Here is a 15,270-nt window from a genome sequence, read left to right as displayed (position 1 = left end):
AATTGAGAAGCATATCTATAATTCCACAGAGAAATGGAAATATAGCGATAACACTTTTCTTCCCCTTCTTTTATAATTACCAGTATTAAAATTATTATTATTAACTTTATTTCTTCTCAAAGCCCTAGTCAATAATTTATGTTTATTTGGAAGAATGGGCTGGAAGAGATGATGGGCAGTTTAAATCTTTATATGTTTTTAGAGTTTGGAGGATATGGGATTATTGAAATGATGTGTCAGAATGATTTTTATTCAAAGGTTCAGAACCAAATGGGAGTTATATGAGGAACAAATACATGTACTTCAAGTTTGCATATTTTTGGAGACTTACAAGCATTACATGGAAGTGATAGAAAACTGGTAAACTGGGCCATGAATTTTTTGATTCTCCTATTATTGCCATATGCAATTTATGAAGCTCAACCAATAATGTGTAGAATCCAAGATACTACCTCAATTGATCATAAATATTTTGAAGCAGGTGACCTCATTATTGGTGGCATTACTTCATTCATCTTCATAAACATAGCTGTAGAAAGCTTTAAAGAAGCTCCCAAGAAAACTGCTGTTGGTGAAACCCTGTAAGATACTATTAAGTTCTTTCTAATATTGTATCAATCTATACAGACTTCTTTTATAAATCTATTTTTAGTTAATTCCAATTTCTAAGGAAAAGCAATAGTGAAAGTGTGTTCCTTAAAGAAAATAGTAGAAATAGAAATAATTATTCAGTCCTTCGTGATTAATAGATTCTACATGTTTCTGCGGATTATAGCATCAACTTCTCCAACTAAATCTCAAAGCAAGTAAAATTGTATTTAACTTTGGAATAATAGTATTAAGTCAGAGATGCAGTATATTTTACATCAATAAATAGAATACAAATAAATATTGCATATGATCATGTATGATGCAGAAAAGAAATGTGTATCTTCGTGAGAAAACATTTTATTCTGCTTTGGTAACTTTTTTTTAGAAATTGTGAATTATTTAAACTAATAAAGGCATTGCAACAAATAAATTTTGCTGCTATTAATTTTACAGTAAGCCAACTTTTAGCACATTATGGATTATTTGAAGTGCTTTTTAAGCAATTTATTATAGATATAATTTAAAAAGTTACAATGTATTTGCTATCCAATAACAAGATGATGTTAAGAATATATTTTATAAATTCTGGAAAATCTAAGTATTCTTCTAATAAAATAAAAAGGAAACCAACATAAAAATTCATGGTATCTTCTCTAGTAAAAGAAAAATGTTATTTTAATATCTATTACTATCTACTAATACTATCTATAAATATCTATCTACAGACTCATGAAAAGCTAATAATCATTTACCTGAATGATAACTAATTTATCAGTTAATATTATTGTAACATGGCTTAGTTTGACTGCCCTTTTTAGATATATAATTTCATTTGATTCAGCATCTAATTCCCATTCCAGAGTCCTAATCAAATATTATCAGAATATTTTGACCATGATATTTGCTGTTAAGAAGATCAATGAAGACTTCCATCTCTTACCTAACATCAGCTTGGGCTTCAGAATCTTTGAGACTTATGGTGGAGAATACACATATCATGCCACAATGGAACTTTTCTCCAGTCAGAACCAATTCATTCCCAACTACAAGTGTGGCATTCTGAACAAACTTGTATCAGTTGTTGGGACTCTTGATCCTGGAGTTTCCTTTGATATGGAAGATATTTTAGGCACTTTTAAAGTTCCACAGGTAAGAGGCATTGATGACATTGTCTATACTTTGCTTTGTATTTTCACATAGAGTGAATTGTAAGTTGTTAAGATATATTTATTTTAATATTCATTTTTCTGTGAAGTATATTTAAGAATATGTATTTATCAAAGGATAAAGCAAAGTGATACCAATTTCAGAATTTGACGTGGTAGGTCATTTTGAAAAAATAACAATTAGTAAGCATTAAGCATTTCATGCTCTGCAGGACCTCTGGATTTCCTCCCATAGAATTTGGTATTGGGATGAACAAAAAAATTATATCAGGTTTGTTGGTTTTACTTATTTGTTTTATTTTACTTATTTGTTTTATTTTGTTATTAGCTTTAAATGCTGCCTTCAGTCCACATATTCAAAGAGTAACACATAGTGGCTAGGCTGTAAAAGAGTATGATGGGCCCAAATTTACACACTGAGCTCTTTTAGCTAGGATAGACTTGAACTTGGTTCCTCCCATTCCTCATCATGGAAAAATCTGGAACAGAATATAAGGGAATTTGTGGGTAAGGGTGGATTCCATTGCAAAAAAATGGATATGGGACACATATATGCTGGGAAGCAATATTCCTTGGTGACATAAATCCTTTGTTTTATTTTGTTAGTATTATTATTACTGGATCAATACTGCAATACTGCAGGCCACTAAAGCTGACTGCTAGATCTGCAGGTCAGTGGTTCAAATCTCACCACCAGCTCAAGGTTGACTCAGTCTTCCATCCTTCTGAGGGGGGCGGAAATGAGGATCAGGATTGTGGGAGCAATATGCTGGCTCTGTTAAAAAGTGCTATTGCTAACATGTTGTAAGCTGCCCTTAAGGAGAAGGGCGGCATAAAAATAAGTAAGTAAGTAAGTAAGTAAGTAAGTAAGTAAGTAAGTAAGTAAGTAAGTAAGTAAGTAAGTAAGTAAGTAAGTAAATAAATATACCAAATTTTTTAAAAAATTCAACAGCTTTGGGGAGACTCAAAAAATACATTGCAATTTATATTAAAATAAAAAAGAGTCTTTGAAATTTCTCTTGTCTGCAGAAAAAAACATTTTAAAAGTCATGTATGGTACTATAAAATAGCATGAACCATTTTCATATACAAAATTATTTCCATTTTTTATGAAAAAATAATATGCAAAGAGGATATTCAGCTGTGCAAATAAAACATAATTCAACTATTATTTATCCCAAACTACTGCTATAAATATTGCATACCCATAACCATTTTTTCTGTTTTGACATTATGAAGACATTTTAGAACTCTTTATTTGTAGATACATATTGATTTTGGGTTTTTAAAAAATTTCTATAGATCCTATATGGCCCTCTTCCAAATATGAATGGTAAAACTGATATTCCTTTCTACTACCACATGGTTCCAGGTGAAGACTTTTATTTTAGAGGGATTCTTCAGCTACTTGTCCACTTCAAGTGGACCTGGGTTGGAATTCTTGTGAAAGGTGGTGGAGAAAAATTTGAACAACTGATTTTTTCATGGTTTTCTCTTCATGGTATATGTATTGCTTTCTTAGAGAAGCTGAGGACAATTTATCTTAGTAATGTGGATGATGGCATGAAATGGTTTGTGGAGATATTTCATCATTTCATTAACAGCAAAGCTAATGTTGTGATAATCAAAGACAAATATGTTTTAGAATTGAGAACATTGTTATATCTACCTGAAATGGAAATAGTTTCTATAAAGCCAAAAGGTAAGGTGTGGATTGTGGCTTCCCAAATGGGTCTTGCATCATTCTTTTATCATAAGAGTTGGGACATCCAGGTCCTCCATGGTGCACTCTCCTTTGTAGCTTACACAAACAAAGTTGAAGAATTTCTGCATTTTCTTGAGACAAGAAACTATTTCTCATTCTTTCCTCAAGATGGTTTCATTAAAGATGTATGGGAACATGCATTTGGCTGTGTATTTCCAGACCCATCCAAGAATGATGATCCTGAGGGTATTTGCACCGGGCAAGAAAAACTGGAGAGTCTTCCTTGGGCTTTTTTTGAAATGATGATGACCAGTCATAGTTACAGCATATATAATGCAGTGTATGCTGTGGCATATGCTTTACATGCCATACAAATGGGTCAGCAACTATATACAAGAAGGTTGAGTGGCAGGAAATCTGATCTTCAGGATGTACAGCCATGGCAGGTAATTTTGAAGTAATTAAGTATGCATTCAATCAATTGAATGAAATGTCAATTGCAGATCAGAAATGACAATGTTTTGTGAATTGAAGGTTAGGAATTTTATGTTATTTCTTTATCCCATTTTTTTAAAAAAATTCCTGGAGGATTGCTAATCTCACTGCAGTTTCTTCTAGATTAGTTTTCAAGATTTCTTCCCTCTAAATTCTTTCCTGAGCATTCTTCCACAATGCAGTAAAAATAATTCTGCCAAAAACTTTATTAGCCCCAAAGTCATGAATGCAGCTCTTCTTTTTTTTTTTTTTAAATTTTTTTATTATTTTATTATTTTTCATAAAAACAAACAAATACATACAAACAATAAACATAAAGTGGGGGTGTATTTCCCCCGCTTCTTATGAAAGTATACATTCAAATGTAGAAAAAGAATACATAATTAGATATATGTTAACTGTTATAAAAAAGAAAAGTTAATAAGTTTGAATTAAAGTTTTACAAATCTTAATTTCGATGTAAGTGTTAAACGAGGTTATTATAACATAATTACCAAAAAATACCTTTAATATAATCCTAATTACTATAGTAAAATAATGTCAAACGTTCAATCCAAACAATTTAGGTAAAATCAACTATTATACATCAAAAATCTTGGTATATTGCTTATACTTATACATAATCATCAAAAAGTCCTTTTAAACTAATATTAATATTATTATCACCTAGGTAAAAACTAATACAACTAAGGATCAATCTATATTTCTTATTTTTTCTTATCTATCCATTTATAAACATTGTTCCATGTTTCATAAAATTTAGTATCTTCTTGATCGTTTAATCTTCTTGTCATCATATCCATTTCAGCGCAATCTAATATTTTAGCTATAACCTCTTCTTCCTTGGGGATTTCCTCCCCTTTCCAATTTTGCGCATATATTATTCTAGCCGCGGTTAATATGTGTATAATTAAGTAAAGAATTTCTTTCTTGTAGATCTGATTTGTGACACCTAGTAGGTAAAATTCCGGGGTATTATCTATATCTTGCTTTATTATTTCTTTTAATATTTTTTCAATCATCTTCCAATATGTTTTTGCTTTTCCACATGTCCACCATTGATGATAATAAGTTCCTATATCCTTCTTACATTTCCAGCATATTGGGGATGTTTTGGGAAACATTTTTGCTATCCTATTTGGTGGGAGATGCCATCTATAAAACATTTTAATTTGATTTTCTTTTAGGGAAACTGACTTAGTCATTTTCCAATTATTAATCCACACTTTCTCCCATGTATCTATATCTATTTCCTTGCCAATATTTCTACACCATCTTATCATAGTATCTTTTAGAGTCAACTCTATATTTTTATGAGCGATAAGTAATTTATATATTTTCCCTATCATTTTTGTTGAATTAGTGGTAATTAAAGTAGTTAAAGGATTCTTACTTTTATTAAAAATATAAAGAGTTTTATCCTTCTGATATCTAGATCGGATCTGGGCATAGTGCCACCAATCTATTATTATCTCTTCTTCTTGTAGTTCAATTCTAGATTTAAGCTTCATCTGATCATTTAATAATTCTTTATATCTATAAGTTATTTTCTTGTCCTTTATAGACTTTGGATGTGTTATTGCTTCTAAAGGGGCTAGCCATTCTGGGATACTTAAAAAATGATTTTTCTTTATGTCTTTCCATACTTCTAATAAATATTTCCTTAATGTATGCCTTTTAAAATATGAATGGTTTTTGTCCTTATCATACCATAAAAATGCATGCCATCCAAGCATTAAATCATGTCCTTCTAGATCAAGTATTCTTTTATTATCTAAGATTATCCAATCTCTAAGCCATGTTAATGCGGCGGCCTGATAATATAGTTTCCAATTTGGAAGGCCAAATCCTCCTCTTTCTTTAATATCTTCTAAGCAATTCATTTTTATCCTTGCTTTTTTGCCTTGCCATATAAATTTTTTAACTAAGTTTGTTAAAGTTTTTAAAAAGATTCCCCCTGGGTTTATTGGTATTGCCTGAAAAAGAAATAAAACCTTGGGTAAGATATTCATCTTAATTGTTGCAATTCTTCCTAAAAAAGATATTTTCAAATTATTCCACATTGCTAAATCTTTTTTTATTTCTGCTAGTAATTTCATATAATTATCATTTTTTAATGTTATTGTTTTCGCTGTTAGATTTATTCCTAAATATTTTACCTTTTTTACAATCTTTATTCCAGTAATACTTTCTAATTTAGTTTCTAGTGTATTATTCATATTTTTGGTCAAATAATGTGTTTTGCTTTTATTTATCTTTAAACCTGCTACATTTCCATATTGTTCAATGGTTTGTAGTAAGGTAGGAACTGTTGTGGTCGGTTCTTCAATTATAAACATTAAGTCATCTGCAAAGGCCTGGAGTTTATAGGTTTCTTCTCCTATGGTTAAACCTTTTATTTTAGGGTCCGCTCTTATTTTAATTAATAAAGTTTCAAGAGTCATGATAAATAACAATGGTGATATAGGACATCCTTGGCGAACTCCCTTATTTATATCAAGTGTTGGTAATTGACTATTATTCAGTATTATATTCGTTGTTTGTTTTGAATATATGGTATCTATTAGGTTAACAAATTTTGGACCAAATCTCATTTTATTTAATTGCATTTTTATAAATATCCAATTAACGTTGTCAAAGGCCTTTTGAGCGTCTAAAAACATTAAAGATGCCATCTTGTCTGAGTGTTGTTCATAGTATTCTAGTATATTTATTACAGTTCTAATATTATTTTTAATTTGTCTCCCTGGAAGAAACCCATTTTGGTCTTGGTGTATTATTCTGTTTATAACTCTTTTGAGTCTCTCTGCATAGATAGTAATAAAAATCTTATAGTCTACATTTAATAATGAAATAGGCCTATAGTTTTTAATTTTTTCTGGTTCTGTACCCTGTTTATGTATTAAAGTTGTCAGTGATTCTGACCAAGATTTGGGGATTTTTCCCTCAAGTCTACATAAATTAAAGGTTTCTAACATATGGTTTCTTATTGTTTCATTGTCTATCTTGTACCATTCCGCAGGTATGGCATCTGGTCCTGTGGCCTTATTGCTTTTCTGTTTTTTAATTGTTGTTAGGAGTTCCTCCATTGTTATTGGTCCATCCATGGTGGCCTGTTGGTCTTCTGTTATTTGTGGTAAATTTGAAGTTTCTAAGTAGTTAAAAACTTCATCTTCAATAACATGATCTTTAGTATATAACTCTTTATAAAAATTATAGACAATGTCTGCCTTACCTTCTGTATCATATTTTATTATACCGTCTTTGTCTTCTAGTTTTTGGATTAATTTTGATTGGCTCTGTTTTCTAAGTTTATACGCTAGCCATCTGCCGGGTTTATTTGCATGTTCAAAATATTGTTGCTTTGCTCTTTTAATCTTTTCAGTCAGTTGGTTTTGTTCTATAACTCTGATTTTATGTTTAATTACATTTATTTCTGTCTTTAGATCTCTGTTCTTAATGTGTTGCTGCGATAAAGATTCTAATTGTTTTAGTTCATTTGTTAATTGTAAATACTCTAATTTCTTTTCCTTATTATGTTTTGCTGTATAAGATATTGTTAAGCCTCTTATATATGCTTTAACTGTGTCCCATAAGTTCTGTGGGGTAGTGTCTGCTGTTTTATTAATTTCAAAAAATATTTTTAATTCCTTTTCAATCCAATCCTTATATTTCTTATCATTTAATATATACCTATTCATCCGCCAGTTGTTCTGTTTATTATTCATCGTCATATAGACCACTATTGGGTTGTGATCAGCCCATGTATTAACGTCTATCTCGACCTCTCTTATTTGTTCTGCAACCGTTTTTGGTGCCCATAACATATCGATTCTCGTCCAAATTTTGTGGGGGTTGGAGTAGAAGGTAAATTGCCTTTTATGAGGGTGTCTTTCCCTCCAAATGTCACTTAGTAATAATTCCGCTTTCATTTTTTGAAAAGTACTAGGTAGCAAGTTCCTTCTTGTTTTTCTACCTTTTCCCCTTTTTTTATTACCTCCCCCTCCTGAATGGTCTAATTGTCTATTCGCGATAGCATTGAAGTCACCTATTATCAATACATTGTCGATAGCTAGGTCTATTATTATTTGGTGTAAATTTTTATAAAATGTCATTTGATCTTCATTGGGAGCATAAATAGAAACAACCACTAAAGGTCTAGGTTCAATATCAACTTGTACAATCAGTATCCTACCCTCTTTATCCTTATATATTTGTTTGGAATTTATAGCATTCTTAACATACATCACTACACCTCTTTTTTTTTGGTCTGCTAATGCAGCATACATTTTTCCAATTTTGGGATTCAACAGTAATTTTTGGTTATCTTTTTTAATATGAACTTCTTGTAATATTGCAATATGGACATTTTGATTTCTAATCTTAGAAAAAATTTGCTTCCTTTTTCTTGGTTCGTTAAGTCCATTGACATTTACAGAAAAGATTTTTAAGTCTTTATTTGTTGTCATTTAATGGGTTTTTTGGTTTCTCGCTGAGGTTGAACTCTTCTAGGACCTTGATCCTGCTCTATTACTTGAGCAGTGGCCCCCAAATCTTCTTCTTGCTGGGTTGGTAATTTTTCCCCTGGTTGCTGTTGAGCTGGTTGTAGTTGGACGACTTGTTGGTTACTTGTGTGGTCGGAGTGGCCGATGCCACTCTTTTCAAGAAAGTACATGGCTTGTTCTACGTTTTCCAATTTGTATCTTGTAGAACGCCATGTCAGAGAAAGTCCTTGTGGAATAAGCCAACGGTAAGTGATATTTTCTTTGATCAAAATTTTAGTTAAAAAATGATAATCTCTTCTATTTTCTCTGACACTTCTTGGAACTTGTTTTAATATCTTTATTTCTACTCCATGTCGTTGAGGCGGGGAGTTTCTTGAATAATGAAGTATCTCATCTCGCAACGCTTTTCTTGTAAACTTAATATGTATCTCTCTTGGGAGGTTGTGTCGACGGATGTAGCTATTCGAGATTCTGTATACTTCATCGATTTCTTTCAGTAAGGCCATGGGGTCCTCTTGAAGTATACCTCCAATAATTTCCGCCATAGTCGTTTTTAAATCTTCATCTTTTTCCTCTTTTATATTCTGAAATCGAAGTCCGTACGAAGCTCGTTGCATCTCCAGCTGGATGATAGATTCATCATATCTTCTGTATCTTTCATCAGCTCTCCCTTCAAGATAATCCATTCTTTTCTCATTTTTATCAGATTGCACTTCAACTTTTTTAACTCGGTCATCACTTTCTTGAAGAGTTTGTTGGATCTGCTTTATCTGGTCTTTCATCTCGCCCATATCAGCTTTCATTTGGGCCATCTCCACTTTAAATTCTGCCAAGTCAGCTTTTATGGCTTCTCTTTGTTGTGTTGCCTCCTCCTTTATGGCTTCTCTTTGTTGTGTTGCCTCCTCCTTTATGGCCTCTCTTTGTTGAGTGGCATCTTCTTGTGATTTAACCATAAAGTCCTTCAAGGTATTTAAAGTCTCGTGTATAGTTGAATGCAGCTCTTCTATGAAAGAGAAGGAGGGTAAAATTAAGCTTACAATAGAATAGAATAAAATAGAATAGAATAGAATAGAATAGAATAGAATTTTTTATTGGTGTGATTGGATACACAAGGAATTTATCTTTGGTGCATATGCTCTCAGTGAACATAAAAGAAAATATACATTTTTCAAGAATCATGAGGTACAACACTTGGCGTGCATAAGTGCACCACTGTGCCTACCGTCCCTGTCCTATTGTCTTCTTGTGTTACTTTTTATCATTACTTATTTAATGTTTAATTTGTACAAATTATCACCGTATAATTGTTTGACCAAATAAATAAAATAAAATAAATAAAATGACACTTAATGATTGTCATAGGGGTCAAATAAGCAATCAGGAAACAATATTAATACAAAACTTGAGGATATAATCAACAAGTTACAGTCACCGTCATAAGTGGGAGGAAATGGGTAATAGGAATGATGAGAAAAAACTAGTATTAATACAGTGGTACCTTAAGATACGAACTTAATTGGTGCCGGGGGGAGGTTCGTAAGACGAAAGGTTCGTAAGACGAAACATTGTTTCCCATAGGAAACAATGTAAAGTCAATTAATCCGTGCAACAACAAAAAAAACCTGCAAAAAAAACGCTGCCGCCCGGCTGTCACCTTTTAAAACAGCCGGGGGGGGGGGGCTTCCCAGCAGCCTCCCGAAGCCGGCGAAGTGACGTGGAGGAATGGGAAGCTCAAACCGGGCGGTTTGAGCTTCCCATTCCTCCAAGTCACTTCGCCGCTCCTCTCCTGGCTAAACCGTGCGGCAGGAGATAGGCTTTGAGTTTTTGGCTGGGGGGGGAGAAGTAGGACCTTCCTAACTCCCCCCCCCAGCCACAAGGAGCGGCGAAGCGGCGAAGTGACATGGAGGAATGAAGTGACGTCCCGCTCATCGCCCGTGTCTGGCAGAAGCTTCTGCCCGAGTGCTCTTGGCCGGCGGGATTCAAAGTGCTGGGGTGGGAGGTGTCCCGACAGCCCCCACCCCCACCCCAGTGCTTCGCCTCCCGCTGGGCAAGAGCGCTCGGGTGGCAGCCCCCGCTCCCCCGGCACAAAGCTAACCCCGCCCCCTGGGCAGCCAGAAGACTCCTTTGGGAAGGCGGCCGCAGGGGGAGGAGGTGGAGAGGCAGGATAACTGCGCCGCTTCGGAGACCGTTTCTTTCCTGCTGCCACTAATCTCCTTGAAGGTTTTCCCAACGAAGCGCTGCGCTGGGCTCCGAAGTGGCACAAAGTTCTCCCTGCCTCCTCTGCGGCCACCTTCCCCAAGGAGCCTCCCAACTGCAGCGGAGGCAGGGAGAACTTTGCGCCAATTCGGAGCCCAGCGCAGTGCTTCGTTGGGAAAACCTTCAAGGAGAGAGTGGCAGCAGGAAAGAAACGGGTTCCGAAGCGGCACAAAGCCCCGCCCACACACTTCGCGCATTTCATTTTCAGGTTGTCACAGGCGATCCTCACTTCCACATGGAGCCTGATTCCTGAAGCATCCCGGGAAAGTGCGTTGAAAGCCAGGCTTCCTCTCAGAAAGACCCAATAAAGAGGCAGCACATCACTCCCCCTGGACCTGCCATTTCGTGAATATGCTACTGGGCTTTCCAGCAAGCCCCTGCAGCTTGGCTGCCTCATTCGGAGCCTGATTCCTGAAGCAGCCCTTCCAACTGTGTTGAAAACCTTTTAAATGAAAGCATTTTGAGGTGGCACATCGCCCTCTCTGATTGCAAAAAGGATGCCTGAAACACAAGGATCGTAGAGGAATGCATTTCCAGCTGGCAGATTCTTCCTCCCCAAAAAACGGAGGGGAATCTGCTGGCTGCAAACTCTTCCCTCTACAATTCTTGCGTTTCAGGCACCAGATTCCCTCTCTCCAATTGCAAAATAAAAGAGAAAGTCTGTTTCTCTCCAGCCCCCTCCCCTGAGTTTTCGTAACTTTCTTTCTTTCGTTCTTTCTTTCTCTTTCTTTTTTCTTCTTTCTTTCTCTCTCTCTCTCTCTTCGCTTGTTCCACCGTCAGCTTGCCAAACATTCCCCTTTTGATGTAACGGAGAAACATTGCTGTGTTTTGGCGAGCCTTCTTGAGCTGCCTCGTCCTTCCAGCCAGGAGCATGCTGGGAACAGTAGTCCTCAGACTCCACCACCTGGCAGAGGGCGGCGTGATCCCTTTGGTGGGAACTACATTGTCCATGAAACCATTGGGCTCTGCAAAGCTTCTGCTGTAACCCCCCTTTGAAAACCCCGCCCAATTTCCTCATCGGGTTTCCCCAATCCTGTTTCTAGCGAAGAGATTTTGTTCTTTTGTGCCTCTAAACAGCCCGGTTTGACTTTTATTCCAGGGCTCTCCCCCTGAGATTCTTTTATAAAAGAAGATCAGCCTATAGATCTCTCTGGACTCTGAGAAAGGACCCTTCTCCCTTCTTTCTTTCTTTCTTTCTTTCTTTCTTTCTTTCTCTCTCTCTCTCTCTCTCTCTCACGCACCAGGGGAATGTTTGGCAAGCTGACGGTGGAACAAGTGAAAGTTCTCTCTTCATGACCCTCTTTTCCCCACTTTTCTGTTCGATCCAATAATATTCCCTCACTCCGGTTTCACTATAAAAAAGAAGGAGGGGAGGAAGTTTTGTGGGGAGTGTTTCTCTCCAGCCCCCTCCCCGGAGTTTTCATACCTTTCTTTCTTTTTTCTTTCTTTCTTTCCTTCTTTCTTTCTTTTTCTTTCTTTCTTTCTTTCTTTCTTTCTTTCTTTCTTTCTTTCTTTCTTTCTCTCTCTCTCAAGCAACAAAGGACTTGAAAGGAACCAGGGAAGGCGATTTACCAATCCAGGCATTTCGGGACAATCAACTTCAGATCGTAACTTTTTCAAAGCACTGAGGAAACCAGTCCCTTTCCGAATAAACAATTTGCCCCTACCAAAACTCTCAGCGCGTGTTTCTAGTGAAGGGATTGGATTTCTGTTCCTCTGAACAGCCCGGTTTGACTTTTATCCTAGGACTCTGGATTCTTTTCATTGCCAGCCCCCCCCCCCTCCTTGAGATTCTTTTATAAAAGCTCCGATACTGAGCGTGTGTTTCTAGCACCTCTTTTTGTGTGCGGGCGCCCGCTCCTTTAATTCCAAGAGATTGCATAAAGCTCGGTCTCTTTCAGAAGACTTGGCTGAGAACCCTTGGTTTGCTCGTTCCCAACGTGTGTTGGGAGCAGATCTTGCCTTCCTCCCACTCCTCCTCCTCCTCCCGGCCCGGCTCTTCCTCCTCCTCCCCACGTTACCAAGTAACACTCTCCCCAAGCTTTTTGCGCACCAGAGCTTTTCAAATCATATTTCGCCTTTGGGTGGCTCCCGTGTGGGGAACCAACCCCCTCCTCCCGCAGGTTGGGGCATTGGAGGGATCGTGAGAGGTGGGGAAAAAATCCTCTTGTCAGTTGTGCCGGGAGAGCGCGCGTGTGCTGGGCAGCGATCCTCCAAAGTTACCAAAGCCTTGAATGGCAGATCTAGAGGAGGCTAGCGAGGGGAACCCTCCTGGAAGGAGTGGCTCCCGGGCGGCCTCGGTGCAGCTCTTGGAGAGGGTGGGACATGCGCTGTTGGTGAGGGTGGGAGGGCGATCGGCAGGGCGGGCGGGCGGGCGGGCGGGAAGGTGGCGTGTCCAGGCTCTCCGGTCCATCCAGGAGCTTAAATTTTCGCCTTTCTCCACACCCAGCTTTGGCTCTTTGCGGGCTTTTGGCAGGAGGGGGCAGTGGGCGATGGATGGCTGGGTCTCCCACGGACACATTTTGACAGCGAGATTGGAGAAATCCCCTGGCCCGATACTTCCTCATCTCACTTCCAAGCGGAGGAAGCGAAGGGCAAGAGGGGAAAGTGGCAGCAAGATGGGGCGGCTGCGGAGACCTCCTCTGACGCATGGTTCTCTCTCCCCTCCCACACCTTTGACGTCACGGAGACCTCCTTCCTGGAGTCCACGTTTTGGCTGGCCAGGAAGGATGTCTCCGTGATGTCAGAGCTCCGCCCCTGGAATTCCCTATTGGGATTCCCCACCTCAGTTGGATCCTCCCGACCTGCCGACAGAGCCGCAGATCACAAAAACCGATCGGCGGTGGCAGGTTCGTAAGGCGAAAAAAGTTCGTAAGAAGAGGCAAAAATTTTCTGAACCCCGGGTTCGTATCTCGGGTTGTTCGTAAGACGAGGGGTTCGTATCTTGAGGTACCACTGTAGTAGCACAGACTTAGTAAATAATTTGACAGTGTTGAGGGAATTATTTGTTTAGCAGAGTGATGGCATTCGGGGAAAAACTATTCTTATGTCTAGTTGTCTTGGTGTGCAGTGCTCTGTAGTGACATTTTGAGGGTAGGAATTGAAACACTTTATGATTTTTCTGCAGTCCTGATTATCCTTTGAAGTCTGTGTTGGTATTGTTGGGTTGCAGAACCGAACGAGACAGTTATAGAGGTGCAGATGACAGGCTCAATGACTCCTCTGTGGAACCATATCAGCAGCTCCTTGGGCAGCTTGAGCTTCCTGAGTTGGTGCAGAACCCACTTAGAGTAATTTTTAGGACTGGTATTTGCATTAGAACATCAGTTAGTGGGAAAGCAGAATTATGAAGAATGAATAAGAATGAGCAGAAGAAAGAAAGAAGGGATGAATTGAAGTTGAGCAAGGGACTGGTTAAAAAAGAGAAAGATTAGAAACAAGAGGAAGGAATTCTCTGTGATGAATGGATGTTATTGTAGGCTCAAGTGCTTCAGATTTGCCATCCTCACTACTACTCACTAGTAAGTCACTAGCCTTTCCGCTTGGCATAATAAAAAGGAACATCCAAAGTTTGCAATGCTGAGGTTTTAGAGTGGTCTTTGGTATGATAAAACTTTTTATTTATTTATTTGTTTATTTGTTTGTTTGTCTGTTTGTTTGTTTATTTAAGTTGGTAGGGACCTTGTAGGTCATCTACAAGGATCTGCATCCTGAGTCCTTCAGGGTTAGGCATCATAGAAGTCAAATAATAAACTAATAAACTAATAAACTAATAAATTAAATTATCTTGTCCAACCCCCTGCCCAAGCAGGAGACCTTACACCACTTTGGACAAATGGCAGTCCAATCTCCCCTTGAAAGTCCTTAAGGATGGAGTGATCACAACCTCCAGGGAAAGTTGTTCCACTGGTTGATCATTCTCACTGGCAGAAAGTTCCTTATTTCCAGGTTAAATATCTCTTTGGTCAGCTTCTCACAGTCTCTCATGCCCTTATCATCTCACGACTCGACTATTGCAACACACTCTACATGAGGTTACCCTTTAAAAGCATTCAGAGATTACAGTTGGTCCAGAATGCAGTCATGCAAGCTGTTGTGTGCCTAGGTACACCCACATTACACCAACACTCCACAAGCTGCACTGGCTTCCAGTCGGTCTCAAGATGCAGTTTAAAGTATTGGTTATCATCTATAAAGTCCTTTGTGGCATAGGACCAAACTACTTACAGAACTGTCTTCTCCTTCATACTTTCCTGTGACGGATTAGAACTCGCAGGGTTGGCCTTCTCTGGGTCCCATAGGCCAAACAATGACAATTGATGAGACCATGGAGGAGGGTTTTCTCTGTATTGACTCCAGGTCTCTGGAACTAACCATAGCTCTGCTGGCAGGCCTGGGGCTGCTGAGCATTACCAACTAGCTCCATCCGAGAAGAAATTAATGTTTTATCTCAGGGGTTTTAACTGTATTTTATATTGTTTTTATCTATGTGTGCTGTTCAATGTCCGTTGGGCAGCTTATAAATTTAATAAATTAAATTAAATAAGAAGTA

At 37.7% G+C, this 15,270-nt stretch overlaps 1 protein-coding gene across 1 annotated transcript in view; it reads left to right on the top strand.

Moving 5' to 3' along the window:
• Window positions 1-429: 429 nt before the first annotated feature.
• The window catches only part of LOC139155306 (vomeronasal type-2 receptor 26-like), a 29,668-nt gene continuing 14,827 nt past the window's right edge, over window positions 430-15,270 (top strand). Inside the window, exons 1-3 of the mRNA XM_070730426.1 lie at window positions 430-581; window positions 1,452-1,740; window positions 3,060-3,908. Of these exons, the coding sequence (XP_070586527.1) occupies window positions 430-581; window positions 1,452-1,740; window positions 3,060-3,908 (1,290 nt within the window). The remainder of the gene's footprint in view (window positions 582-1,451; window positions 1,741-3,059; window positions 3,909-15,270) is intronic.

The sequence above is a fragment of the Erythrolamprus reginae genome, unplaced genomic scaffold, assembly GCF_031021105.1.
Source record: "Erythrolamprus reginae isolate rEryReg1 unplaced genomic scaffold, rEryReg1.hap1 H_1, whole genome shotgun sequence".
In the NCBI taxonomy this organism is placed as follows: domain Eukaryota; kingdom Metazoa; phylum Chordata; class Lepidosauria; order Squamata; family Dipsadidae; genus Erythrolamprus; species Erythrolamprus reginae.
Note: the sequence above shows the minus strand (reverse complement) of the source record. Positions and strands in the feature narration are given on the sequence as shown.